This window comes from Salvelinus namaycush, chromosome 26, assembly GCF_016432855.1.
Source record: "Salvelinus namaycush isolate Seneca chromosome 26, SaNama_1.0, whole genome shotgun sequence".
In the NCBI taxonomy this organism is placed as follows: Eukaryota; Metazoa; Chordata; class Actinopteri; order Salmoniformes; family Salmonidae; genus Salvelinus; species Salvelinus namaycush.
In genome coordinates, this window is record NC_052332.1 from 3451115 (window position 1) to 3478755 (window position 27641).

Consider the following 27641-nt stretch of genomic DNA (forward strand, 5'->3'; position numbering starts at 1 on the left):
ACATTTATTTACATTGACTGATTTCCTTATGAACTGTAATCTTTGAAATTGTTGCATTTATATTTTTGTTCAGTATATTATTACCGAACATTGTTCATTATCATTGGTAAGATTGAGAAGGAGGTATGAGTGTAACACCATAGTGTATAGCTGACAAGGTCAACATACCGTGTGTCAATTCTGGGATGACCAAAGACGCTTGGGGAGACTCGCCAACAGAATTCCAGGCCTTCAATTCAATGAGGCCTCTTCTCTTGTCAGACCAGGGAATCTGGTAAAGGGGGATAATTTTCCTCTCTTGCGACCTAGAATCCAGGTCAGAGTCATTGACCGCCACAGTCTCCCAGGTTCCATCTTGGATCTTGATGCTGTAGCCCCGTATCCTTCCATTGGACTCCACTGGATCCTGTAGTAGGGAAAAGAAGAAGGCAACAATCAATCACCTGTTATTATTCAAGCCGTAGATAGAGCTGATAATAAATCAGTAGTATAGAGAACAACAGTGTGAGTCATACAGTAATACCCATAAAACTTAGCGGTCAAACACGGAAATGGTTCCAATAATTTTTTCACCATACACTTTCACATTTGGGATTTTATAACCTTTTCAAATAAGGTATTTCATATAGGGTTACCCTAGCATAACGTTTTGAGAACCATGTAAATCTCTCTCGGACATGGTGACTTTTATGAATATTTGCCAAGATTTGCCAAATCTTTCAATACATTGTTGAACATAATATACTTAATGGGCATATCAAAGTTCCAGAGTGGGATCTCTGCTAGTTTTACAAATATTATTCAATATTCATGTTTATTTTTTATATTCATAAATTAAATGTACAAAACAAGTTGTTGAAACCAAAATACTACTCATATGACAGAGCAAACAAAGCTTCATATGACACCAATGTTTGCTTTGCAGCACCTACAGATGAAACACAATGGAGTCTTAAAGGAGTGCTGTGTAAGGCCAAAATGTCATATTTTATGCCAACTTTTAGATACAAATGTCAAATATACACTGAACAAAAATATAAAAATGCAACATGTAAAGTGTTGGTCCCATGTTCATTGAGCTGGGAAAAAAAGGTTATTTCTCTCAAATTTTGTGCACAAAAGCAAGTGAGCATATCTCTTTTATCAAGACAATCTATCCACCTGACAAGTGTGGCATATCAATAAGCTGATTAAACAGCATGATTATTACACTGGTGCACCTTGTGCTGGGGACAATACATGGCCACTCTAAAATGTGCAATTGTATCACAACACAATGCCACAGATGTCTCAAGTTGAGGGAGAGTGAAATTGGCATGCTGACTGCAGGAATGTCCACAAAAGCTGTTGCAAGATAATTGAATGTTCATTTCTCTACCATGAGCCGCCTCCAACGTCATTTTAGAGAAAGACTTACAACTGCAGACCACGTGTATGGCGCTGTGTGGGCAAGCGGTTTGCTGATGTCAACGTTGTGAACAGAGTGCCCCATGGTGGCGGTGGGGTTATGGTAAGGGCAGGCATAAGCTACGGACAACAAACACAATTCCATTTTATTGATAGCAATTTGAATGCACAGAGATACCGTGATGAGATACTGAGGCCCATAGTCGTGCCATTCATCCGCCGCCATCACCTCATGTTTCAGCATAATGCTGTAAGTCCCCATGTCCCAAGGATCTGTACATGAATCCTGGTAGCTGAAAATGTCCCAGTTCTTCCATGGCCTGCATACTCACCAGACATGTCAGTCATTAAGCATGTTTGGGATGCTCTGGATCGACATGTACAACAGCATGTTCCAGTTCCAACCAATATCCAGCAACTTTGTACAGCCTTTGAAGAGGAGTGGGTCAACATTCCACAATCTACAATCAACAGCCTGATCAACTCTATACGAAGGAGAAGTGCCGCGCTGCATGAGGCAAATGGTGGTCATACCAAATGCTGACCGGTTTTCTGATCGCCAAAACTACTTTTTATTTTTATGGTATCTGTGACCAACATATACATATCTTTATTCCCAGTCATGTGAAATCCATATATTAGTGCTTTTTGTTCAGTATACGTCAACAATCCTTATCCAAAAGGACACTTCTATGGATTATATTTTGTGAAAATCAGTCCTTTTATGGCTGGGTTTTGTGAGGAATCACTCGTTTGTAACTCACTCACCAAAAATCACAATATGCTGTTTACATTGTGTCATTTGTGCTGGTCCAATTTGTATAATGGAAAAGCAGAAAAATCTGTGCGCTCTCACAGTGTAATTATGGTTGCTTTTCAATGTCCCAGGATTGTGGCATTGATTAATAAATAATTGAATATTTACTTCAAGTCAGGTGTTATGTATAAAAAGGCATATGTAGGCATTATTTACTATTTTGAATGAAAAAAATAAAAATAAAAAATTGTTGAGAGTTAATGTGTTTGACGTGATTGATAGGTGACTAGGTGCATTCTTGTCAAATAAATATGCTTATTCATGGTTATGGATACATTCTGCATTGAGTTTCTGGCTTTGAATCTGCAAAAGAACATGTCAACAAGTTACTTCTGAATTGCTTGAATACAGCAGTGCATTCTGACAGCATGAATTGAAATAGATTTTACCTCGTTCATATAGTTGGCAGACATTGTGAGTGATTAAATATTAGACCTGTACTGGCTGAAGGAGAAGGGGATCTGTTCAAATAAGCTAATTTCCTGCAATACTACACTTTTTGCCATGGGGTAGAGAGAAGAGAAAAAAAAAATCAGCCGTTTTATAGCACATCTCATGCTTTTGTTCACGTTTTGCTTGGAGTCTGAGGGAACATTTAGCAGTTTTAAAGCTAATTTTCTACTATTTTAAACATTTTGCCATGAGGCTGAAATAAGATTTTGCTGTTTTAAAGCGAATTTCCTGCAATTCTACACATTTTGCTATTATATGCTATCTGGGGGTCCCCCTGACCTCCAGGATGGGGGCCCCGGGACACGTGCCCGTTCGGTTATTGGGCCCTGCATTCAATCACAACAAACAAGTGCATCAGTGAGTACAGCAAGTTAAGCAAAGATAGCATTGCTATGGAGGGAATGACATTAAGTTGAGAACTTCTCCCCTCCTGACTGACTCACCATCTCAAGATGGTCAGCTAATTCAGTTCCAAGTGTAGGCTAAAGCCTGCGCTGATCTTGTGTTTAGCCAAGATGACAGTAAATAGCTAGCATAGCTTGGTGATAGCTGCAGCTGGCTATCATATCTAGCTGATATACATTTTTGGCAAGATAGCAAGAGCCAGTGTCTGGAATGTGTTTCATAAGACAGTTCGCTACGAAAGTAGCTTGTAACTTAGTTTTAATGTTTCGTCACGTCATGTGTCTGCTAAATGTATATTTATTTATCTTGCTTTGTTTGCTCTTTTCCATACTATGTCTATCTCTGATAAGCTACCCAGGAAAGGGCTGAAACATAGCCCATAATAATATATGTTGCCTTAGAAATAAGGTTAATGAAATCAATAACATGCTAACATCAGATAACATTCATACACTACTGGTCAAAAGTTTTAGTACACCTACTCATTCAAGGGTTTTTGTTTATTTTTACTATATTGTAGAATAATAGTGAAGATGTCAAAACTATGAAATAACACATATGCAATCCTGTAGTAATTCAAAATGTGTTATTTATTTTATATTTGACAAAGAATTCCTGTATGGACCTCGCTTTGTGCACGGGGGCATTGTCATGCTGAAAAATGAAAGGGCCTTCCCCTTAACTGTTGCCACAAAGTTGGAAGCACAGAATAGTCTAGAATCATGGGGCAGCAGGTAGCCTAGTGGTTAGAGCGTTGGAATTGTAACGGAAAGGTTGCAAGATCGAATCTCCGAGCTGACAAGGTAAAAATCTGTCGTTCTACCCCTGAACAAGGCAGTTAACCTACTGTTCCTAGGCCGTCATTGAAAATAAGAATTTGTTCTGAACTGACTTGCCTAGTTAAATGTAGCGTGAAGATTTCCCTTCACTGGAACTAAGGGGCCTAGCCCGAACCATGAAAAACAGCCCCAGACCATTATTCCTCCTCCTCCAGACTTTACAATTGGCACTATGCATTGAGGCAGGTTGTGTTCCCCTGGCATCTGCAAAAACCCAGATTCATCCATCGGACTGCCAGATGGTAAAGCGTGATTCATCACTTCAGAGAACGCGACTCCACTGCTTCAGAGTCCAATGGCGGTGAGCTTAACACCACTCCAGACGACACTCAACATGGTGCACATGGTGATCTTAGGCTTGTGCTCGGCTATGGAAACTAGTGTTTCCACTTCACAATAACAGCACATACAGCTGCAGCTCTAGCAGGGCAGAAATTCAACTAACTTGTTGGAAAGGTGTAATCCTACGACGGTGCCACATTGAAAGTCACTGAGCTCTTCAGTAACGCCATTCTACTGCCAATGTTTGTCTATGGAGATTGCATGGCTGCGTGCTTGATGTTATACACCTGTCAACAACGGTTGTGGAGTATAGCGCCAAAACAACAAAAATTGTGTCAGTAATGTTGTAAGTATATTGAGCTTTACGATGGATGAAGATCCAATTATCCACTGATGTGACTGTTGTTTAACTTGCTTTGAACAATGGACACACACAATAACATGATTTGATTGCAAACTTCTCCGGAGAGCTAACGCTTTGCATTTTGATTACATACCTGTATCCCGGGGATCCAATTCTAATCTGTCCGAGACAATCTCCCAAACTGTGCTTTTAGATCGCAGTGATATAATTTAGCTTTCAGAACTACAATTATCACTCTCCCATTCGTCTTGTCTCATTTCCTTAACAAAAAGAGGCAGTGAAAACAAACTTGCATTACTTTGCACACTATTCTGTATGAAAGAGGAATCTTGCTGCCTAAGTGGCTATAAGAGGAAGGTGGGGAAAACCAAATACATTTTGGGTCAAAACTCACCATTTCCTATAAACTGTATAGATACTTTCGATGTGGATTCAATGTTGTGCTCCCAGTGACATGTAAACTATTATTGTGAGATATACAGCACCAGTCAAAAGTTAGAACACACCTACTCATTCGAGTGTTTTTCTTTATTTTTTACTATTTTCTACACTGTAGAATAACAGCGAAGACATTAAAACTACAAAACATGTTGTAACCCCAAAAAAGTATTAAACAAATCAAAATATATTATGTATATTTGAGATTCTTCAAAGTAGCCACCCTTTGCCTTGACAGCTTTGCACACTCTTGGCACTCTCTCAACCAGCTTCATGAGGTAGTCACCTGGAATGCATTTCAATTAACAGGTGTGCCTTCTTAAAAGTTAATTTGTGGAATTTCTTTCCTTCTTAATGCATTTGAGCCAATCAGTTGTGTTGTGACAAAGTAGGGGTGGTATACAGAAGATAGCCCTATTTGGTAAAAGACCAAGTCCATATTATGGCAAAAACAGCTCAAATAAGCAAAGAGAAACAACAGTCCATCATTACTTTAAGACATGAAGGTCAGACAATCCAGAGAATTTCAAGGACTTTGAAAGTTTCTTCAAGTGCAGTCGCAAAAACCATTAAGCACTATGATGAAACTGGCTCTCATGAGGACCGGCAGAGGAATGGAAGACCCATAGTTACCTCTGCTGCAGAGGATAAGTTCATTAGAGTTACCAGCGTCGGAAATTGCAGCCCAAATAAATGCTTCACAGAGTTCAAGTAACAGACATCTAAACATCAACTATTCAGAGGAGACTGTGTGAATCAGGCCTTCATGGTCAAATTGCTGCAAAGAAACCACTACCAAAAAGACACCAATAATAAGAAGAGACTTGCTTGGGCCAAGAAAAACAAGCAATGGACATTAGACCGGTGGAAATTTGTCCTTTGGTCTGGTGTCCAAGTTGGAGATTTTTGAATTCGACCGCCGTGTCTTTGTGAGACGTGGTGTGGGTAAACGGATGATCTCTGCATGTGTATTTCCCACCGTAAAGAATGGAGGATTAGGTGTTCTGGTGTGGGGGTGCTTTGCTGGTGACACCGTCTGTGATTCATTTCGAATTCAAGGCATACTTAACTAGCATTGGCTACCACAGCATTCTGCAACGATATGCCATCCCATCTGGTTTGGGCTTAGTGGAACTATCATTTGTTTTTCAACAGGACAATGACCCAACACACCTCCAGGCTGTGTAAGGGCTATTTTAACAAGGAGAGTGATGGAGTGCTGCATCAGATGACAAACACTTTTTTGGTTACTACATGATTCCATATGTGTTATTTAATAGGTTTGATGTCTTCACTATTATTCTACAATGTAGAAAATATAAAAAAAAATATAAAAAAATACCTTTGTATGAGTAGGTGTTCTAAAAATTGACCGGTAGTGTATATTAGCCATTTCTGAGACTCCTAACCAATTGTGCTATAGTTAGTTTTTTCGCGTTATTTGTACATAATGTTTCTGCCACCGTCTCGTATGACCAAAAATAGCTTCTGGATATCAGGACAGCGATTACTCACTGCGTAATGGACAAAGATTTTTTTCTTTAACAAGTCGGACGTGAAGGATTTACCTCAGACACCCAACAAGGGCCCGTCATTCGCATGAAGAAGAGATATCAGGGACGTAGGTCGGGGTGCCTTGTAAGGATCCGACGCGAGTGGGTAATCTTCCTCTACCATCAGTCCTATTAGCCAACGTGCAATCATTGGATAACACAATGGAGGAGCTCCGATCAAGACTATCCTACCAACGGGACATTAAAAACTGTAATATTTGTTTCACTGAGTCCTGGTTGAACGACGACATGGATAAGATACAGCTGGCTGGGTTTTCCGTGCATCGGCAAGACAGAACAGCTACCTCCGGTAAGACAAGGGGTGGCGGTCTGTGTCTATTTGTAAATAACAGCTGGTGCACAAAATCAAGTATTAAGGAAGTCTCAAGATTTTCCTAGCCTGCGGTAGAGTATCTCATGATAAGCTGTAGAGCACACTATCTACCAAGGGAGTTCATCTATATTTATCGTAGCTGTCTATTTACCACCACAAACCGATGCTGGCACTAAGACCGCAATCAACGAGTTGTATAAGTCCATAAGCAAATAAGAAAATGCTCATCCAGAGGTGGCGCTCCTGGTGGCTGGGGACTTTAACGCAGGGAAACTTAAATCCGTTTCACCTAATTTGGTGACGGGTAGGCCGTCACTGTAAAAAATAATTTGTTCTTAACCGACTTGCCTAGTTAAATAAAATTAATTCTACCAGCATGATACATGTGCAACCACCTTTACTCCACACACAGACGCGTACAAAGCTCTCCGTCACCCTCCATTTGGCAAATCTGACCATAACTCTTATCCTCCTGATTCCTGCTTACAAGCTAAATCTAAAGCAGGAAGTACAAGTGACTCGCTCAAAACTGAAGTGGTCAGATGACGCAGATGCTAAGCTACAGGACTGCTTTGCTAGCACAGACTAGAATATGTTTTGCGATTCTTCCGATGGCATTATTTATTTAAAAAAAGTATTTCACCTTTATTTAACCAGGTAGGCCAGTTGAGAACAACTTCTCATTTACAACAGCAACCTGGCCAAGATAAAGCAAAGCAGTGCGACAAACACCACAAGAGTTACACATGGGATAAACAAACGTACAGTCAATAACACAATATAAAAATCTGTATACAGTGTGTGCAAATGAAGTAAGGAGGTAAGGCAATAAATAGGTTAATAGTGGTGAAGTAATTACAATTTAGCAATTTACACTGGAGTGATATATGTGCAGATCTGGATGTGCAAGTAGAAATACTGGTGTGCAAAAGAGCAGAAAAACAAAAACAAAATATGGGGATGAGGTAGGTAGTTGGATGGGCTAATCACAGATGGGCTGTGTACAGCTGCAGTGATCAGTAAGCTGTTCTGACAGCTGACACTTAAAGTTAGTGAGGGAGATATAAGTCTCCAACTTCAGTGATTTTTCCATTGACGAGTACACCACATCCGTCACTGGCTTCATCAATAAGTGCATCGATGAAGTCGTCCCCACAGTACCGTACGTACCCCAACCGGAAGCCATGGATTACTGGCAACATCCGCATTGAGCTAAAGGGTAGAGCTACCGCTTTCAAGGAGCGGTACTCTAACCCGGATGCTTATTTGAAATCCCACTATGCCCTCCGACAAACCATCAAAACAGACAAAGCGTCAATTCAGGACTAAGATTGAATCGTATTACACCGGCTCCGATTCTCGACGGATGTGGCAGGGCTAACAAAGTATTACGGACTACAAATACAAAGGGAAGCAGACACGAGCTGCCCAGTCACACAAGCCTACAAGATGAGCTAAATGACTTCTATGCTCGCTTCGAGGCAAGCAACACTGAAGCATGCATGAGAGCAACCGGTTAACCTGCCTAAATGACTACCGACCCATAGCACTCACGTCTGTAGCCATGAAGGGCTTTGAAAGGCTGGTCATGGCTCACATCAACACCATTATCCCAGAAACCCTAGACCCACTCCCTAGACCCGCCTCATCAGATCCACAGATAATGCAATCTCTATTGCACTCCACACTGCCCTTTCCCACCTGGACAAAAGGAACACCTACATGAGAATGCTATTCATTGACTACAGCTCAGCCTTCAACACCATAGTACCTCAAAGCTCATCAATAAGCTAAGGACCCTGGGACTAAACACCTCCCTCTGCAACAAGATCCTGGACTTCGACGGGCCACCTCCAGGTGGTAAGGGTAGATAACACATCTGCCACGCTGATCCTTAACACTGGGGCCCCTCATGGGTGCGTGCTCAGCCCCCTCCTGTACTCCCTGTTCACCCATGACTGCATGGCCAATGCACGACTCCAACACCATCATTAACTTTGCAGACCAAAGTAGTAGACCTGATCACAGACAACAAGACAGCCTATAGGGAGGAAGTCAGAGGATAACAACCCCTTTCTCAACGTGATCAAGACAAAGGAGATGATTGTGGACTACCAGAAAAGGAGGACTGACCACGCCCCCCTTCTCATCAACAGTGCTGTAGTGGAACAGGTAGAGAGCTTCAAGTTCCTTGGTGTCAACATCACCAATGAACTATCATGTTCCAAACACACCAAGACAATCGTGAAGAGGGCACGACATTGCCTATTCTCAGGAGACTGAAAATGGGCCCTGGCATGGGTCCTCAAAGTTATTTAGCTGCACCATCGAGAGCATCCTGACTGGTTGCATTACCGCCTGGTATGGCAACTGCTCGGCCTCCGACGACAAGGCTCTACAGTCGTGGCCAAATGTTTTGAGAATGACACAAATAGTAATTTTCACAAAGTTTGCTGCTTCAGTGTCCTTAGATATTTTTGTCAGATGTTACTATGGCATACTGAAGTATAATTACAAGCATTTCATAAGTGCCAAAGGCTTTTATTGACAATTACATGAAATTGATGCAAAGAGTCAATATTTGCAGTGTTGACCCTTCTTTTTCAAGACCTCTGCAATCCGCCCTGGCATGCTGTCAATTCACTTCTGGGCCACATCCTGACTGATGGCAGCACATTCTGGCATAATGTTTGTCCACCAGCCTCTTGAGGATTGACCACAAGTTCTCAATGGGATTAAGGTCTGGGGAGTTTGCTGGCCATGGACCCAAAATATCAAAGTTTTGTTCCCCGAGCCACTTAGTTATCACTTTTGCCTTATGGCAAGGTGCTCCATCATGCTGAAAAGGGCATTGTTCGTCACCAAACTGTTCCTGGATGGTTGGGAGAAGTTGCTCTCGGAGGATGTGTTGGTATCATTCTTTATTCATGGCTGTGTTCTTAGGCAAAATTGTGAGTGAGCCCACTCCCTTGGCTGAGAAGCAACCCCACACATGAATGGTCTCAGGATGCTTTACTGTTGGCATGACACAGGACTGATGGTAGCGCTCACCTTGTCTTCTGAGGACAAGCTTTTTTCCGGATGCCCCAAACAATCGGAAAGGGGATTCATCAGAGAAAATTACTTTACCCCAGTCCTCAGCAGTCCAATCCCTGTACCTTTTGCAGAATATCAGTCTGTCCCTGATGTTTTTCCTGGAGAGAAGTGGCTTCTTTGCTACTCTTCTTGACACCAGGCCATCCTCCAAAAGTCTTCGCCTCACTGTGTGTGCAGATGCACTCACACCTGCCTGCTGCCATTCCTGAGCAAGCTCTGTACTGGTGGTGCCCCGATCACGCAGCTGAATCAACTTTAGGAGACGGTCCTGGCGCTTGCTGGACTTCCTTGGGCGCCCTGAAGCCTTCTTCACAACAATTGAACCGCTCTCCTTTAAGTTCTTGATGATCCGATAAATGTTTGATTTAGGTGCAATCTTACTGGCAGCACTATCTAGCACTAGAAGAACAATGATTCCAAGCACCACCCTCCTTTTGAAGCTTCCAGTCTGTTATTCGAACTCAATCAGCATGACTGAGTGATCTCCAGCCTTGTCCTCGTCAACACTCACACCTGTGTTAACGAGAGAATCACTGACATGATGTCAGCTGGTCCTTTTGTGGCATGGCTGAAATGCAGTGGAAATGTTTTTGGGGGGATTCAGCTCATTTGCATGGCAAAGAGGGACTTTGCAATTAATTGCAATTCATCTGATCACTCACTCATAACATTCTGGAGTATATACAAATTGACACCATACAAACTGAGGCAGCAGACTGAAAATGAATATTTATGTCATTCTCAAAACTTTTTGCCACGACTGTTTAGAGGGTAGTGCGTACGGCCCTAAAAATCAACCTGTCCACTCAAGAGGAAGCTTCTCACTGTAACCAGTGTCTGTAATCTGGTTCAGGTTATTAATCAACCTACCAGGGTGTTTGCAAACAAGATCATCCACATGTATCGATCACATTTGACTAATACTGTAGAACTTTTTTCTAAAGCTGTAGCCGTACCCATTTGATGCAGTGATCACAATATAGTGGCTATATTGTGAGAGAAAAATTACATATTTACCTGATTTGTTTAATATTAATAGTTAACAATTAACCTCTTGACGCTAGGGGTCAGATTTATTATTATTATTTTTTTTAAATAACGTTCCCAAGGTAAATGGACTATTTCTCAGGTCCAGATCGTAGAATATGCATATCATTTACAGATTAGGATAGAAAACACTCCAAAGTTTCCAAAACTGTCAAAATATTGTCTGTGAGTATAACAAAACTGATTCTGCAGGCGAAAACCTGAGAAAATCTAACCCGGAAGTGATAAAAATAAAATCTGTGTTTCCTGGCCTGTCTTTCTTCCATTTAAAGGGGTATCAAGCAGATTCCTTTTCCAATGGCTTCCTCAGGCTGTGACCAGGCTTTAGACATAGTTTCAGGCTTTTATTTTGAAAAATGGGCGAGATTTTCCAAAAGTAGTCAGGTGTCCTCTGAATAGTTCCTGCGCGCGAGAGGGTAGCTCTCCATTTGCTTTTTCTCTCTTATTGAATAGGTTACGGTCGAAATATTATCGATTATGTTTGTTAACCTGTTGAGGACAGAGGGCGCTGTTTTCACTTTGGGGGAAAATCGGGCCCAATTTAAACGGCCTCGTACTCAATTCTTGCTCGTACAATATGCATATTATTATTACTATTGGATAGAAAACACTCTAGTTTCTAAAACCGTTTGAATTATATCTGTGAGTAAAACAGAACTCATTTTGCAGCAAACTTCCTGACAGGAAGTGGAAAATCTGAAATCGATGCTCTGTTCTAGGGCCTGCCTATAAATGTCCTTGATATTTATTAATATACATGCACTTCATACGTCTTCCACTAGATGTCAACAGGCAGTGAGAGAAGAAATTGAGTGTGTAACTTGATCTGGGGTCGAATGAAAGCTCTTGGAATGACGTGCCACCAGTTTTCTGTTTTCTGGAGCGCGCGAGAAGGGACCTGGTATTGCCTTCTGAAAAGCTGTCGTTATAGACGACTAATATCTCCGGCTTTGATTTTATTTGATAAATGTGACAATATCATCGTAAAGTATGTTTTTTCAATATAGTTTTATTAGATTATTGAAATTTATTCGGGACGTTAGGCGTGTTGCGTTGTGTGCCTTTGTTCAGGAAGGAGAGCTTTGCGCTACTTTGCTAGCTTTCCGTGCTAATTGACTGGAGAAGAGGACATTCTAAAACCAAACAACGATTGTTCTGGACAAAGGACCCCTTGTACAACATTCTGATGGAAGATCATCAAAAGTAGGACCCATTTTATGATGTTATTTCATATAGCTGTCGTACATGTGTACTAGTAGTTTGCGGCCAGGTTTTGGGCACGCTCTCGCCATAACGTAAACTGCATATCGTAATGAAGTTATTTTTAGAATTCTAACACGGCGATTGCATTAAGAACTAGTGTATCTATCATTTCCTATACAACATGTATTTTCTAGTAACGTTTATGAATAGTTATTTGGTCAGAATAGTTGAGTGTCATAAAAATATAAAACTGATTTATAAACTGATTTATACCTCAAATATGCAAATTTTTCGAACAAAACATAGATTTATTGTATAACATGTTATAAGACTGTCATCTGATGAAGTTGTTTCTTGGTTAGTTTGGTTGGTTCTTGGTTAGTTAGGTTGGCTTTGTGCATGCTACCTGTGCTGTGAAAAATGTCTGTCCTTTTTTGTATTTGGTGGTGAGCTAACATAAATATATGTGGTGTTTTCGCTGTAAAACATTTTAAAAATCGGACATGTTGACTGGATTCACAAGATGTGTATCTTTCATTTGCTGTATTGGACTTGTTAATGTGTGAAAGTTAAATATTTCTCAAAAATATATTTTGAATTTCGCGCTCTGCCTTTTCAGTGGAATGTGGGAGGAGTTCCGCTAGCGGAACCCCAGTGCCAGACAGGTTAAAAACAACCTGAGGATTGATTATAAAAAACATTTGACATGTTTCTACGACCATTACGGATACTTTTTGGAATGTTCGAACGGAACGACGCTTTGGTTTTCTGAACATAACGTGCAACCCAAATGGCGTTTTTTTGTTATAAAAGTAATATTTATCGAACAAAAAGAACATTTATTGTGTAACTGGGAGTCTCGTGAGTGCAAACATCCGAAGATTATCAAAGGTAAGCGATTAATTTTATTGCTTTTCTGACTTCCGTGACCATGCTAATTTGGGGCTAGCTGTTGTAGCATTGATTGAAACACTCACATAAGCTTGGATTTCTTTCGCTGTAAAGCATATTTTCAAAATCTGACACGATAGGTGGATTAACAACAAGCTAAGCTGTGTTTTTGTATATTTCACTTATATTTCAACAAACAGAAGAAGAAACTGTATTATGAAGCCAAGATAAAAAATAATAATAATAATTTGACGTACTCAAGTTATGGGCAGAAAGACAAATTCAACTCCATTTTTCATCGAATCAGATGGCTTATTCATCACAAAACCATTTGATGTTGCCAATTATTTGAATGATTACTTCATTGGCAAAGTGGGAAAACTTAGGGAGAAAATGCCAACAAAGAACAGTGAGCCATCGTATTCATGCTTAAAAAAACTAATAATGAAAGAAAAGCATTGCAAGTTTGAGAGAGGTGGAAGAATTAATGTTATCATTCAATAATGACAAACTTCCTGGCATCGACAACATAGATGGAAATTTACTGATGATGGTAGCTGCATCTATGGCCACTCCTATCTGTCAGATCTTTAATCTGAGCCTAGAGGAAAGTCTTTGTCCTCAGGCCTGGAGGGAAGGCAAAGTCATTCTGCTACCCAAGAGTGGTAAAGTGGCCTTTACTGGTTCTAATAGCCGACCTATCAGCTTGCTGCCAGCTCTGGGAAAAATTGTGTACACAAAATTGTTCTATTTCTCTGTAAACAAATTTACAACAGGACTTTCAGCATGCTTATAGAGAAGGGCACTCAACATGTACTGCACTGACACATGACTGATGATTGGTTGAATGAAATTGATAAAAAGAAGATTGTGGGAGCTGTACTGTTAGATTTTAGTGCAGCCTTTGATATTATTGACCATAACGTGGTATTGAAAAAATGTATGTGTTAAGGCTTCTGAATTCAGAGCTATCTATCTAATAGAACTCAAAGAGTTTTCTTTAATGGAGGCTTCTCTAATGTCAAACATGTAAAGTGTGGTGTACCGCAAGGCAGCTCTCTAGGCCCTCTACTCTTTTCTATTTTTACCAATGACCTGCCACTGCCATTAAAACAAAGCATGTGTGTCCATGTATGCTGATGATTCAACCATATACGCATCAGCAACCACAGCTAATGAAGCCACTGAAACCCTTAACAAAGACTTGCAGCCTGTTTTGGAATGGGTGGCCAGTAAAAAAAAAAACTGTCCCTGAAAATCTCTAAAACAAAGAGCATTATATTTGGTAGAAATCATTCCCTAAATTCTAGACCTCAGCTGAATCTGGTTCGGATTAGTGCAGCTGTTGAACAGGTTGAGGGGACTAAATTATTTGGAGTTACCTTAGATTGTGAACTGTCATGATCAAAACATATAGATTCAATGGTTGTAAAGATGGGGAGAGGTCTGGCCCAAAATAGAGCGCCACATCTTGCTCTTCATTGTAATCAGAGGGCTGATATAAATACTATGCATGCAAGTCTCTCTTGGTTAAGAGTTGATTAGAGACTGACTGCATCACTTCTTTTATAAGAAACATTGTGTAGAAAATGCAAAATAATTTGCATAGTCAACTTACACACAGCTCTGACACACACACTTACCCCACCAGACATGCCACCAGGGCTCTTTTCACAGCCCCCAAATCCTAAACAAATTCCATAAAGCGTACAGTATTATACAGAGCCAGTATTGCATGGAACTCCATTCTATGTCATATTGCTCAAGTGAACAGCAAACCTGATTTAAAAAAACAGATAAAGCAACAACTCACAGCACCATGCCCTATTTGACATAGTTTATGTGTATGTACTGATATTGTAGGCTACGTGTGCCATTTGGTAAATAAAAAAAATGCATACCGTTGAAGTCGGAACTTTACATACACCTTAGCCAAATACATTTGAACTCAAACTCAGTTTCACAATTCCTGACACTTAATCCCAGTAAAAATTAACCCCGTTTTAGGTCAGTTAGGATTACCACTTTATTTTAAGAATGTGAAATGTCAGAATAATAGTAGCTGTCAGGAGGAATTCACCCAACTTATTGTGGGAAGCTTGTGGAAGTCTAGCGGAAACATTTGACCCAAGTTAAACAATTTAAAGGCAATACTACCAAATACTAATTGAGTGTATGTAAACTTCTGACCCACTGGGAATGTGATGAAAGGAATAAAAGCTGAAATAAATAATTCTCTCTACTATTATTCTGACAATTCACATTCTTAAAATAAAGTGGTGATCCTAACTGATCTAAGACAGGGTTAATTTTTACTGGGATTAAATGTCAGGAATTGTGAAAAACTGAGTTTAAATGTAGTTGGCTAAGGTGTATGTAAACTTCCGACTTCAACTGTAGCTCTGCTTGCAGTGATAATGACTATCAAAATGTACATAACCAGATATATAACCAGCAGTCTATGGTCTAGCTACCGGTATACTCACCATCACTGGGGTCCAACGAAATCCAACCACCTTTCTGCATGGTAGGGTATTATGCAGAGCATGGAAACCATAGTTGGCTGTGCATCCTGCTGGAAGGAATCCGTCTCGAAACGTCCGTGAGCCTTTGAACACGTTGGGGGCGATGAAACAATGGAGCCCCATTCAATGAAGGGAAGCGAAGTGGGCTGAGGGGCAATTTGCACGTGGAGCTTCACAAAAAGGGGCATGAATTGTTGACAATTGTATTCCAAACCCAACTTTAAATGTACTCGTTGTGACGCACTCAGGTTCCAAACTCTGTTTTAGAAGAGACTGGCGATATGACAAATGATCCTATTTACACTTTGTAGTCAATTTTGACACTAGAATACATTTCTGACTCATATCGATACCACATAGGCCGTTTCCAAAGGGATTAGTTGTTTTTTAGGGCAGTCACTCTTATATCACCTGTGCCAGCACAGATGAAACTAATCACTGACTAACGAGGCAACCAGTGCAACACGTCCTGCCCAACGAGGATGATTCCAATCAGTGTTTGTCAACACCTAAACAGAACCAACCTCAAAACTAAAATCAAAGCCTGGAAGTCACCTTGTCCGAGATAGATTTACATGGTTATCAAAATGTAACCCTACACAAAACACTGACCTTCTTTGAAGTATTTGAGAAATTCCCTATTAGAAAAAAATATACGGTGAAAAAAAAAACTATTGCAACCATTTCCATGTTTGACCACTAGGTTTTATGGGTATTATGACGACATCACTGTGGCACTCTATTTTCAGTATGGCCTTCATTACCTTACACATCACTTGCACTCTCCGCTCACTTTTGACTTGGCTGGGAATGACGACTCTCCATAGGTCTGGCTTACTTGTAGGCTCTAGGCAAAGAACAGAGCCGAAATCGATACAACTCAGCCATCCGAATTATGACAACCTGAGCAGTCCACAGACTAGCTACCTGGATCACACTCACGACTGTTGAACTAAATCACTCATACACTGGACTTCACATATGAGTTCTACAGCTCAACATGGTTGGCCACAATGCTAAATGAAACATATTAGAATGATATATGCGTGTTGTCATGGCTACTCACTGTCCTCTGGGGTCCTGGCGGTAGAGTTAGCGCTCCAGTCACTCCAATAGCCATAGCCCCTATAATGAATGCATCGCACCTGCACTACATACTCCGTGTCCGGCTTGAGGTACTGAAGACGGAAAGACTCCTTGTAGCTTTCGGTGTCATTTGGGGGTACCTAAAAGAGTCAATTAAATGGATATAATGACAAACGGAGCCGAGGGCAACAATGTGTCATATTACAGTTCATTTGCAACACCAACAATACAAGTAGAATGTATGATTCACTGTTGATAACACCTATCAGAATAAGGATAGGATAGACGGCTTTTAACATGAGACATTTCACTCCAACGTTTGCCAGATGTTTACACACCTTATAACAAAAAGTCTAACTTCAAGCCCATGCCATCGGTTGTGTAGATCATACTATATTCCTTTACCAGGAAATTATATGATACTTATCCTTTCATTTTGGGATTAAGGTTACAACAAATGGCATGGGACATATCAACATTAGTCTACTTCTGAGGTCTAAAGAATATCCTTTGAACATGTATTGTGATTGTGGCTATTTACCTCAGTCCAGTCTCGAGAGCCCACAGTGCAGAACCTGATGTTGTATTTCAGCGTTACATAGGTTACATGGATAGGGTGCTTCCAACTCACTAAGAGAGTCCTGGAAAAGTTATTCTCGGAAATAATATTGACATCTGATGGGGGATTCGTTTTCACTGCAAAACAGGACAAACCATTAAACTATATGGGGGAGGGGATAATCATTGTAACCTCAAGGGCAATCAGAAAACACATTTCACTCCACCTACCCAAATCAGCAGCAAAAACATCCAGAATGTCAGATCGCACCTTCCCCAACTTGTTTTCGACTTCTACCCATATAGCAAGTTCCATGAAGCTTGGAAAGGTATCGAAGTCGATGTATCCACAGCTTCTGTGAGCTTTGCTGCTCTTATTTGAACCACTGAATAAACACAACAATGACGATCAGAAATCAGTAATTAACAAATCACATACACTGTCTAAGAACCTTGATATTTAGGGGTTCTCAGAACTGAAGCCAGGTTTTCCATTCACCGATTTGAAAAATAATGTTTGTATCCACCATGTATCTAACCTTATGTATGACACTCACATTAGACTGCCAAACAAGGTATAAGTCGTTTTCAGCATCTCGTCTCTTGTCCCAGGCTGCCATGTGCACGTCACGTTGGAGGAAATCTTTCGGCCAAACTGGACAGCCATGCAGGACAGGTTCACAGGCTTCTCAGGGGGATCTGACCAATAAACCAAACAGCTGCCATTATTTCATGTGAGAGAAACATACCAATGGCTATGTACCTACTGCACTGAGCAGGATGGGGTCAAAATTCATTTCGATTCAGGAAGTCAGTTGAAATTCACTTCCTCAATTGAAAACTGAATTGAACCCAAACCTGACAGTGAGAAAGCTTTAGGATCATTCAGTGTGAACATGAAAGACCGGAAAATTGTTAAAGACTCCAGCCACGATCTGCTGCTACTCTGTGCTGTACTCCATCTCTATATTTATATTTGGCTTAACTACACTGCTTGTAATGACTATATCCTGTCTTCTTATACATGTACCACCTAATAGGATTTTGTTTTATTTTGTGTATGTGTGAGTTAACTTTTGTTTTGTCCTCTAAATTGGCCATCCCATTCAACAGTACAATGAATGTCACTGTTTGTATTGCTGTCTTTTTTACTTTGTTTTTATTGGAAAATAATAAACATATTATAATTATTTTTTTTAAAGACTCCAGCCACAGACTGTTCTCTCTGCTTTCACATGGCAAGTGGTACCAGAGCATCAAATCAAATGTATATACAGTGGGGAGAACAAGTATTTGATACACTGCTGATTTTGCAGGTTTTCCTACTTACAAAGCATGTAGAGGTCTGTAATTTTTTATCATAGGTACACTTCAACTGTGAGAGACGGAATCTAAAACAAAAATCCAGAAAATCACATTGTATGATTTTTAAGTAATTCATTTGCATTTTATTGCATGACATAAGTATTTGATACATCAGAAAAGCAGAACTTAATATTTGGTACAGAAACCTTTGTTTGCAATTACAGATATCATACGAGAACCATGATATGAAGAAAATGTAGTCTATTTCAGAAGAACAGAATAGCATACTCCAAGTTGTCCTTATGTTAGGTCCTGAATGTTGAGTACCCCCACAACATCACGTTCACGGTGGGAACCACACATGCGGAGATCATCCGTTCACCTACTCTGCGTCTCACAAAGACATGTCGGTTGGAACCAACAATCTCAAATCTGGACTCATCAGACCAAAGGACAGATTTCCACCAATCTAATGTCCATTGCTCGTGTTTACTGGTCCAAGCAAGTCTCTTCTTCTTATTGGTGTCCTTTAGTAGTGGTTTCTTTGCAGCAATTCGACCATGAAGGCCTGATTCACACAGTCTCCTCTGAACAGTTCATGTTAAGATGTGTCTGTTACTTGAACTCTATGAAGCATTTATTTGGGCTGCAATTTCTGAGGCTGGTAAATCTAATGAACTTATCCTTTGCAGCAGAGATTTGGGTCTTCCATTCCTGTCTGGGTCCTCATGAGAGCCCGTTTCATCATAGCGCTTGATGTTTTTTGCACCTGCACTTGAATAAACTTTCAAAGGGCTTGAAATGTTCCCACATTGACTTCCCTTCATGTCTTAAAGTAATGGACTGTCGTTTCTCTTTGCATATTTGAGCTGTTCTGGCCATAATATGGTATTTTACCAAATAGGGCTATCTTCTGTATACCACCCCTACCTTGTCACAACACAACGGATTGGCTCAAACGCATTAAGAAGGAAAGAAACCGCACAAATGAACTTAACCAGGCACACCTGTTAATTGAAATGCATTCCAGGTGACTACCTCATGAAGCTGGTTGAGAGAATGTCAAGAGTGTGCAAATGTGTCAAGGCAAAGGGTGGCTACTTTGAAGAATCTCAAATATAAAATATATTTTTTATTTAACACTTTTTTGGTTACTACATGATTCTGTGTGTTATTTCATAGTTTTGAAGTCTTCAATATTATTCTACAATGTAGAAAATAGTAAAAATGAAGAAAAACCCTTGAATGAGTAGGTGTGTCCAAACTTTTGACTGGTACTGTGTGCACACACACACGCACACAAAAGTATGTGGACACCTGCTCGTCGAACATCTAATTGCAAAATCATGGGCATTAATATAGAGTTGGTGCCCCTTTGCTGCTATAAGAGCCTCCAATCTTCTGTGAAGGCTTTTCACTAAACGTTGGAACATTGCTGCGGGGACTTGCTTCCATTCAGCCACAAGAGCATTAGTGAGGTCGTGCACTGATGATGGGCGACTAGGCCTGGCTTGTAGTTGGCGTTCCAATTCAGCTGAAATAGTTGATTCCACTCAGTTTAATGTCCACATACTTTTGTAGTGTATGTTTATTATTTTTGTTGCCTAAATCGCTTACATTTTTGAGAAATAGGTAAAATTTCTATACGTTCCTATAACTCTAATTCCCTTGGAATGAGCCGATCAAAAACAAAACTCATCTCCAAAACTGCAAAAGGCACAGTCAAAATAAAATGTGAGCCAGGGCTACACACTGGCTACACAAAACTTAGACTGCCCACCCTTGAAAGACAATCAGCAAGCAAGTTGTCCTTAGCACGGCCATGTCTGATTTCATGGGGAAACTCCCACAATATGAGACTCCAGCAAAGGAGTCAGTCTTTTGCAGGAAAATGAGAGGGTAATGATAGAAGTGCCAGTTCCAAAGAGAGCGTCTCTTCTTCGATAGTCGAGTAGTTTTTTTGATATGTTGCCAATTTCTTTTAAAAGCATTCCACAGGGTGCTCAACAGTGTTATTGTCTTTCTGTATGAGGGTAACCCAAACAGAAGATAAAAAGGTCGGAAAACAAACCGTCAGGAGTGACAAAAGCAGACGAATCTTTGGCGCGCTCAGTTAGAGGGATCTGCCAATTTCTCTTCAGCAGATAGAACTTGCTAACATACTTAGCAGCGCCAACACGGTCCATACAATTGTCGACCCTGGCCAAAGGGTACAAGTCCGATGGCATTAGATTTGTGAAAATCAGAACAAAACCATAGAGACCCATCCACCTTAGGTACTAATATACAGGGCGAACTCCACGGGCTGTTGCCATGTTTTGCAATGTCGTTCTCAAGCATGAACTCTACCTCACTGCAGACTTTCTCTCTTTTCAGGGTTCACTCGATAGGCATGTTCTTTGATTGGGGCAAAGTCCCCAACGTCAATTTCATGCTCTAGTACAATTGTCTGAGTTGGCTCATCTGAGAATAAACCCTGATGTTCTAAAAGTAGTGCAACAATGATGCCTTCTTCCTCTGGAGACAAGTCTTCTAGAATCTCTGAGTTACTCAACCTTCCAACAGGCACAGGGTGTATTGGGCTTTCCTAATGCTATTGAGGAAGTCTAGAGTCAAGGGTGACAGCAGTGGCTGTAGGAAGAACATCACTACCGGTTTCCATCGACTTCTCTGCCCGATCGTAGCGGGTGAAGTATGGTTTCAACATGTTGACATGACACAGCCAGGATTTTTTCCTGCGCACCGGTGTGGCGATGATGTAATCCAGATAATAAAAAATACAAAAATACAATGGGGTAAAGGCTTGAAAAGGAAGCTTGAAACGTTAAAACCCAGAAATAGCAACAAAACCAGGACTTGGTCACTCACCTCGAAAATGCCGTTTCAGGTCTTCCGGTCAAACCAAACTTTAATTTGCGCCTTCTCCAGATTCTCACTGGTGTGGTGCAATCTGTATCGAAAAGCACTAACGAGCTCCAACAGATTTGTTTTTAAGGTGTTGCCCTGCAACAACCTCTCTCTCAGCAAGCTCAAAAGGACCTCTGACATGATGTCCAAACACGAGCTCATTCGGACTAAACCCGAGAGATTCCTGAACAACCTCCCATGCTGCAAACAGCACAAGAGGGAACCCTTCATCTCAGTCTCTCAAACTCAAAGCTGTAAACTCTCAACATAGAAAGTCTGATGAAATCTCTCAAGAGCACCTTGAGACTCTGGGTGGTAGGCACCAGAGGGGCAGTGGGTTACACCCAACTGTTGTAGCACTAGCTGGAAGACCTTTGACATGAACTTTGAACCTCGGTCTGATTGCACTACCCGTGGAAGTCCAAACGTTGAAAATAATTTCACCAGGGCCTTAACAATACTGGGAGCTGTGATTTTCCTCAGTGAAATGGCCTCAGTGAAATGAGTTGCAGCGCACATGATGGTTAAGAGAAACTGGTTACCACTTTTTACGTTTAAAAAAAAAGACCAACACAACTAGAGGTCGACCGATTATGATTTTTCAACGCCGACACCAATTATTGGAGGACCAAAAAAAGCCGACACCGATTAAATCGGACGATTTATATATATACTTCTTTTTTTGTAATAATGAAAACTACAACAATACTGAATGAACAATGAACACTTTTATTTTTACTTAATATAATACATCAATAAAATCAACTTATTCTCAAATAAATAATGAAACATGTTAAATTTGGTTTATATAATGCAAAAACAAAGTGTTGGAGAAGAAAGTAAAAGTGCAATATGTGCCATGTAAAAAAGCTAACGTTTAAGTTCCTTGTTCAGAAGATGAGAACATATGAAAGCTGGTGGTTCCTTTTAACATGAGTCTTCAATATTTACAGGTAGGAAGTTTTAGGTTGTAGTTATTATAGAACTATTTCTCTCTATACCATTTGTATTTCATATACCTTTGACTATTGGATGTTCTAATAGGTACTTTAGTATTGCCACCTAATCTCGGGAGGTGATAGGCTTGAAGTCATAAACAGCGCAATGCTTGAAGCATTGCGAAGAGCTGCTGGCAAACGCAGTAAAGTGCTGTTTGAATGAATGCTTACGAGCCTGCTGCTGCCTACCACCGCTCAGTCAGACTGCTATATCAAATCATAGACTTAATTATAATATAATAACACACAGAAATACGAGCCTTAGGTCATTAATATGGTAAAATCCAGAAACTATCATTTCGAAAACAAAACAATTCTTTCAGTGAAATACGGAACCGTTCCGTATTTTATCGATCGGGTGGCATCCATCAGTCTAAATATTGCTGTTACATTGCACAACCTTCAATGTTATGTCATAATTACGTAAAATTCTGGCAAATTAGTTCGCAAGGAGCCCGGCGACCCAAACTGTTGCATATACCCTGACTCTGTGTGCAATGAACGCAAGAGAAGTGACACAATTTCCCTAGTTTAATATTGCATGCTAACATTAATATCTTTTAACTAAATATGCAGGTTTAAAAATATATACTTCTGTGTATTGATTTTAAGAAAGGCGTTGTTAGGTACACATTGGTGCAACGACAGTGCTTTTTTCGCGAATGCGCTTGTTAAATCACCATGTTAGTTAAATCAGCATGTTAGTAAAACCCAGCTGGAGAGAACTTATTTGTCACATCTTAAAACCAGCAGCATACCACCCTGCATCCCAGTGCTGGCTTGCCACTGAAGCTAAGCAGGGTGGGTCCATGGATGGGAAAACAGATGCTGCTGGAAGTGGTCTTGGAAGGTCAGTAGGAAGCACTCTTTCCTCTGATATTTTTTTTTAAAAAGAGATCCCAGGGCAGTGATTTTGGCCATTGCCCTGTGCAGGGTGCCGTTTTTCGGATGGGACGTTAAATGGGTGTCCTGACTCTCTGTAGTCACTAAAGATCCCATGGCACTTATCGTAAGAGTAGGGGTGTTAACCCTGGTGTCCTGGCTAAATTCCTAATCTGGCCCTCATACCATCATGGCCACATAATCATCCTCAGCTTCCAATTGGCTCATTCATGCCCCCTCCTGTAACTATTCCCCAGGTCGTTGCTGTAAATGAGAATGAGTTCTCAGTCAACATACCTGGTTAAATAAAAATAGTTAACTTAATAGTTATAAGATATATAGCTGGCAAAAAATGTAACTTTATCACATCTCTTAAATTGCAGGAGTGACTCACCTCAAGAAGCTCCCATTTTGCTTGTTGTGCTTCTTTGTAAACAAACACACTGTTAATACAGCTGTTTTGGGAAACTAGTATTGGTAAGCTTCATAACCAAAAATAATCTAACAGGCAAAAATATAAACGCAATCTGCTTTATCTATTACCTAGAGTTGACTGCAGGTATTTATTTAAAAAGTACTAATATTCAAATGTATGTATTTCTGTAAATGATAGACAAAATCGGAAAATCATACTGAGGGTATTTCAAAATACCCCGGGAAACAGTATACCACCCAAGCCTACTGCACACAAACATTCTTCATTTGCTCACACACACACACACCGACACACATATTCATACTGACTCTACACACAATCATCATATACACTGCTGCTACTCTGTCTGTCATATGTCCTGATGCCTAGTCATCTACCCCTATACATATCTAATCCTACCACTCCAGTATCCCTGCACATTGTAAATATTAGTGGTGTGTCAAGTAGTCTGCCAAAATCAGTATATGGGCAATTTAATGAATATGATTTTGAACAGTATTTTTTTGTAATTATCTGTGATCAGGAAAAAAAAATGTTTGCATCCTTCTCAGTCAGTCAAGGGAGGTGCTACATGGTCTAAATAACTTGCCTGTCTGTAAAGAGAAAGGCAAGCTGTGAGTTGATCCTGCTGCTCTGATTGGAAAGACTGAAACTTCATTTCGCCATCCACTCGCTTCATCATTTCACAATTCCTTTTCCTCGCATATTTTCAGTCCGAATCATTAAGATTGCTGCTGCCTGCTACTATGATAAATCACATGGCCAGGACGTTTGCTCTCAAGCTGTCAATGTGCATAATACCTAACAAGTAAGGCAAGGGAAAAAATATGAAATGCTAATGCACATTCTGACTGAGTGACCGCAAACTTGGCTACCCCCTGCAGTTTTTTTGCAGTGAGAACATGCAAATCAAATTTTATTTGTCACATGCACAGGTGTAGACCTTACAGTGAAATGATTACTTACAAGCCCTTAACCAACAATGCAGTTTTTAGAAAAATACATGTTAAGTAAAAAATTAAAGTAACAAATAATTCAAGTGCAGCAGCAAAATAACAACAGCGAGGCTATATACAGGGGGTACCGGTACAGAGTCAATGTGCGGCAGGGACCTGGCTATATAAATACATTTGATTTGATTTGGTTAGTCGAGGTAATATGTACATGTAGGTAGAGTTAAAGTGACTATGCATAGATAATAAAGAGAGTAGCAGCAGTGTACGGGAGGTGGGGGGCCAATGCAAATAGTCTGGGTAGCCATTTGATTAGCTGTTCAGGAGTCTTCTGGCTTGGGGGGTAGAAGCTGCTGAGAAGCCTTTTGGACCTAGACTTGGTGCTCCAGTACCGCATGCCGTGCTGTAGCAGAGAGAACAGTCTATGACTAGGGTGGCTGGAGTCTTTTGCCATTTTTAGGGCCTTCCTCTGACACCGCCTGGTACAGAGGTCCTGGATTTTATAAAAAGCTGTTGCACAGCAACTCAAGGCCTTCCTGAATGTATACGAAATGCTTCAGTCTGGTGTTAGACCCCATCATAGCACTGAGACTGCACTTGTGAAGGTGGTAAATTACCTTTTAATGTTGTCAGACCGAGGCTCTGCATCTGTCCTCGTGCTCCTAGAACTTAGTGCTGCTTTTGATAACATCGATCACCACATTCTTTTGGAGAGATTGGAAACCCAAATTGGTCTACACGGACAAGTTCTGGCCTGGTTTAGATCTTATCTGTCGGGAAGATATCAGTTTGTCTCTGTGAATGGTTTGTCCTCTGACAAATCAACTGTACATTTCGGTGTTCCTCAAGGTTCCGTTTTAGGACCACTATTGTTTTCACTGTATATTTTACCTCTTGGGGATGTCATTCGAAAACATAATGTTAACTTTCACTGCTATGCGGATGACACACAGCTGTACATTTCAATGAAACATGGTGAAGCCCCAAAATTGCACTCGCTGGAAGCCTGTGTTTCAGACATAAGGAAGTGGATGGCTGCAAACTTTTTACTTTTAAACTAGGACAAAACAGAGATGCTTGTTCTAGGTCCCAAGAAACAAAGAGATCTGTTGAATCTGACAATTAATCTTGATGGTTGTACAGTCGTCTCAAATAAAACTGTGAAGTACCTCAGTGTTACTCTGGACCCTGATCTCTCTTTTGACGAACATATCAACATTGCAAAAATCAGACATTTTCTGTCCAAGAATGATGCAGAAAAATGAATCCATGCTTTTGTTACTTCTAGGTTAGACTACTGCAATGCTCTACTTTCCGGCTACCCAGCTAAAGCAGTGCTAGCCTCCCTACAAAGGCTTCCTGTTAAGGCAAGGGCTGATTTCAAGGTTGTACTACTAACCTACAAAGCATTACATGGGCTTGCTCCTACCTATCTTTACGATTTGGTCCTGCCGTACATACCTACACGTACGCTACGATCACAAGACGCAGGCCTCCTAATTGTCCCTAGAATTTCTAAGCAAACAGCTGGAGGCAGGGCTTTCTCCTTATAGAGCTCCATTTTTATGGAATGGTCTGCCTACCCATGTGAGAGATGCAGACTCGGTCTCAACCTTTAAGTCTTTATTGAAGACTCATCTCTTCAGTAGGTCCTATGATTGAGTGTAGTCTGGCCCAGGAGTGTGAAGGTGAACGGAAAGGAAGGTTTCAACTGCTCTGGAACTGCTCTCTGGAACTGCTCTATGGAACCCTGACCTGTTTACTGTGATTACTATTACTTGACCATGCTGGTCATTTATGAACATTTGAACATCTTGGCCATGTTCTGTTATTATCTCCACCCGGCACAGCCAGAAGAGGACTGGCCACCCCTCATAGCCTTGTTCCTCTCTAGGTTTCTTCCTAGGTTTTGGCCTTTCCAGGGAGTTTTTCCTAGCCACCGTGCTTCTACACCTGCATTGCTTGCTGTTTGGGGTTTTAGGCTGGGTTTCTGTACAGCACTTTGATATATCAGCTGATGTAAGAAGGGCCACTCCCGCTATATCCCGGGTGGCGCAGTGGTCTAGGGCACTGCATCGCAGTGCTAGCTGCGCCACCAGAGTCTCTGGGTTCGCGCCCAGGCTCTGTCGCAGCCGGCCGCAACCGGGAGGTCCGTGGGGCGACGCACAATTGGCATAGCGTCGTCCGGGTTAGGGAGGGTTTGGCCGGTAGGGATATCCTTGTCTCAGTATGTAAATGTAATAAAATGTATGCACTCTACTGTAAGTCGCTCTGGATAAGAGCGTCTGCTAAATGACTAAAATGTAAAATGTATATAAATACATTTGATATGGATAGCAGGAAGCTTGGCCCCAGGGAGGTATTTTACGAACAAATACTTAGGAATATTGAAACACTTCAGTTTTTTTTCCCGATCCCGAGTATCATGTGATCCAAATGTCAACTGTCAATTTACAGATACGATAACAAATACGAGTATGGCCATGTCGGCACACCCCTAGTAAATATGGTATTGGCACTGACCCTTCATATAGCTTCCTTACTTTATTGTTCTTATTTCTATTACCCATGTCTTTTGTTCTACTTTACTTTTTAACAGTACTACTGCATTGTTGGGAAAGAGCAAGCAAGGCATTTCACTGTACTAGTGCACGTGAAAATAAAAACTAGAAATGTGTACATTACAATTTCTTGAATATCAGTACAAAGGCATGTCCTTTGGATACATTTTCACTTTATTTCTTTATGAAATTGTTGCACTTGTATCCAAATGAATTACTCAGAAATGAAATTGAAATAGAGATATTAGAGGAAAATACTTGCGTGGACATTTTGTTCTATTTTGATATGAAATAACCTTAT

The 27641-nt window shown here is 40.7% G+C and overlaps 1 protein-coding gene across 1 annotated transcript in view; it reads right to left on the minus strand.

Moving 5' to 3' along the window:
* LOC120021190 (interleukin-6 receptor subunit beta-like) overlaps positions 1 to 27641 on the minus strand; it is a 57977-nt gene that overhangs the window by 22129 nt on the left and 8207 nt on the right. Inside the window, exons 4-9 of the mRNA XM_038964834.1 lie at positions 17856 to 17997; positions 17530 to 17684; positions 17282 to 17436; positions 16721 to 16880; positions 16419 to 16501; positions 169 to 406 (exon numbers count right to left, since the gene is read on the minus strand). Coding sequence (XP_038820762.1) covers positions 169 to 406; positions 16419 to 16501; positions 16721 to 16880; positions 17282 to 17436; positions 17530 to 17684; positions 17856 to 17997 — 933 coding nt within the window. The remainder of the gene's footprint in view (positions 1 to 168; positions 407 to 16418; positions 16502 to 16720; positions 16881 to 17281; positions 17437 to 17529; positions 17685 to 17855; positions 17998 to 27641) is intronic.